Source organism: Octopus bimaculoides, chromosome 2, assembly GCF_001194135.2.
Source record: "Octopus bimaculoides isolate UCB-OBI-ISO-001 chromosome 2, ASM119413v2, whole genome shotgun sequence".
Taxonomy (NCBI): domain Eukaryota; kingdom Metazoa; phylum Mollusca; class Cephalopoda; order Octopoda; family Octopodidae; genus Octopus; species Octopus bimaculoides.
Genome location: NC_068982.1, coordinates 188589656 through 188592469, shown reverse-complemented (window position 1 = coordinate 188592469; position 2814 = coordinate 188589656). Strand labels below are relative to the sequence as shown.

Below are 2814 nucleotides of genomic sequence, written 5' to 3'. Positions count from 1 at the left end.
TACATTGGGAGGTTTTTCAAAAGTCACGAGTTTCTTCCGAGATGCTCTCCTACAACCGTCTCACATGAATTCTCGTCCACTTGATGAAATAGCTGTCATGTTTAACGAAGACTTACCTGGCATGGAGATTAACCAACAAGACGAACCAGGTTTTGAAGTTATCACAAAGGTATATTGTTTGTCTTTTTTTAACCTTAGGTTATTATGAGATTTTTGATGTATCTTTTTTTTTCTTTCCTTTCTTCTCATTAAAAGAACTGTTTAAGACGACCTTTTATTCAATTCTTAATTTTTTTAGTATCCGAAACGATTTATATCGAGTAAGTTGGTAAGTAGTGTTTTAAGAATTGCTAGTTTTATTTTAGTTCAAATGGTTAGTGTCGGAGGAAGAAAAGGAGAGGAAGGATGAAATCGGATGGGGTTTCCTCTTGTAGTTTGTGAATGATAGTGTTGTTGGTTATAAAGTTTCAGCAAGTCAGTCACTTGTTCACTGCTTTTCTGACAGAGCAACAATAACGAGAGTGTCTATAATTTGGTGTGGAACAAATATCTCAAGGGACTTTGTTCTTAGAGCACAAGTTTCTCAGTTTTCTTCTTGACGTTTTTATTCTTTCACTGATACTCGCAAGAGTGGCTGTGTGGTAAGTAGCTTGCTTACCAACCACATGGTTCCGGTTTCAGTCCCACTGTGTGGCACCTTGGGCCAACCAAAGCCTTGTGAGTGGTTTTGGTAGACAGAAAGTGAAAGAGGCATGTCGTATGTGTATATATATATATATATATATATATATGTATATATATGTATATATATATATATGTGTGTGTGTGTGTATGTTTGTGTGTCTGTGTTTGTCCTCCCAACATCATTTGACAACCAATGCTAGTGCGTTTACATCCCCATAACTTAGTGGTTTGGCAAAAGAGACCAATAGAATAAGTACTAGGCTTACAAAGAATAAGTCCTGGGGTCAATTTGCTTTAGCATGGCTGCAGTCAGATGACTGAAACAAAGTAAAAGAATATATCAGTGAAAGGCACGCATGCACACACACTCACACACACACACACACACACACAGTCATGCACGCACACACACATGCACACAAGGCTTTGCACAGTTTCTGTCCACCAAATTCCATGTACAAGCTATTGGTTAATCCAAGGCTATGCAAAGTAGAAGACGCTAGCCCAAGATTCTGCACATAGGGTTTGACCCTGGAACCACATTTTTTCAAAGCAAACCGCTTAACCACGTAGCCATAAATCCCTTAATATTATTCACCATTCTTAAAGTTCCTTCCAGCCAGGGCTTAAACCCAGTTTCCATGGTGATGGAATGAGATGACTACTGCCCCTGGATAGGGTGCTAGTCTCACAGGCCACTTTCTCTTTCAGACAATCTGGTACCTATTTCTCATACTAGGGGTAAAAGCTTACTGCTAAGATTCATGCCAAAATGCCTGCAACAGATATGACTTCAAAGTTTATAAGTTAGGAGTGCCAGTGCCAGTGCCACCGGACTGGCTCCCATGCTGGTGGCACGTAAAAAGCACCATTCAAGCATGGTTGATTCCAGTGCTGCCAGACTGGCCCTCATGCAAGGAGCGCGTAAAAAGCACCGACTACACTCTCGGAGTGGTTGGCATTAGGAAGGGCATCCAGCTGTAGAAACATTGCCAGATCAGATTGGAGCCTGGTGCAGCCTTCTGGCTTGCCAGTCAAACTGTCCAACCCATGCCAGCATGGAAAGCGGATGTTGAATGACGATGATGATGATGGCATGTTATTCTTCTCCCCAAAGTTTGGCATTTGAAACACATCATCCAAGTATCAGAGGTCATGTTAAAAGATTTTAAGTAGTTTGTTTGTGTTATAATACAAAGTCCAGTGTATATTCTCTTGTTGGTGTCTGTTTCTTTTGTTGTTGTATAAATATATCTTTTAACTTCTTGGCTTACATAGAAACCTCTATAACCAGAAAATGTTCACCTAAGACTGGGGGGGGGGGAGTGAAAAGGAAATGGTGAAATGTGCACAATTCCAGCCACAATAGAGACAGGCAGACATGTGAAAATAATTTCAAACTTGTTCCATTTCAAATGTTTTATGGAAATCACATGAATGCACGAGAGAAAAAGGACCCCTTGTTTTCTTTTATGAATCGATAGAGTGTTACTTGTTTTCTTTTGAAATAGTGAACAATGTATCTTTTCTTTATTTAATTCCCTTCTTTTCCACAAGAACGGTAACTGTAGTTTGATTACAAAGTCATGTCTGTAGATGCTTGCATTTTTAATGATGTCTGAAAATTTGGTGGCACCGATCCTGAAAGATTCATTCCCCCACCCCTCTAGTTGTGTTGTGTTCTTCATGCATGGTTCTTCATTTTGTCCATGTTGATTGTTGATTAAATTAGTATTTTTAAAATTTATTCATATATACAGAAATAAATGTCTTTTATTATCAAACGCATGATAATGCTAATAAATAGCATGAACAGGATAAATTATCCATACATTGCAGAAAAATACGTCACCGGCCAGCCATGAGACTCAAACTCACATCCCTGTGATTACGCGTCAAGTGCTTTACCATTAAGCTAAACTGCCCAGTAATGAATTCTTCTGCTGTTTTAGAACTTATAAATTTAGCTTTATAAGACGCTATGGATAATTTATCCTGATCACGCTATTTATACCATTATCACACGTTTGAGAATAAAAAAATTTATTTCTGTATCTTTCGATACATCTCAACGCTTCTAAAAACAAACTTTGTTTACTTTCATCGTAAATTATTTATATATATATATAT

At 38.1% G+C, this 2814-nt stretch overlaps 1 protein-coding gene across 1 annotated transcript in view; it reads left to right on the top strand.

Moving 5' to 3' along the window:
• Nucleotides 1–2814, top strand: part of LOC106873698 (TBC1 domain family member 15-like) — a 56482-nt gene that overhangs the window by 30772 nt on the left and 22896 nt on the right. Inside the window, 1 exon segment of the mRNA XM_014921171.2 lies at nucleotides 1–169. This exon segment is cut by the window's left edge and continues 80 nt beyond it. Coding sequence (XP_014776657.1) covers nucleotides 1–169 — 169 coding nt within the window.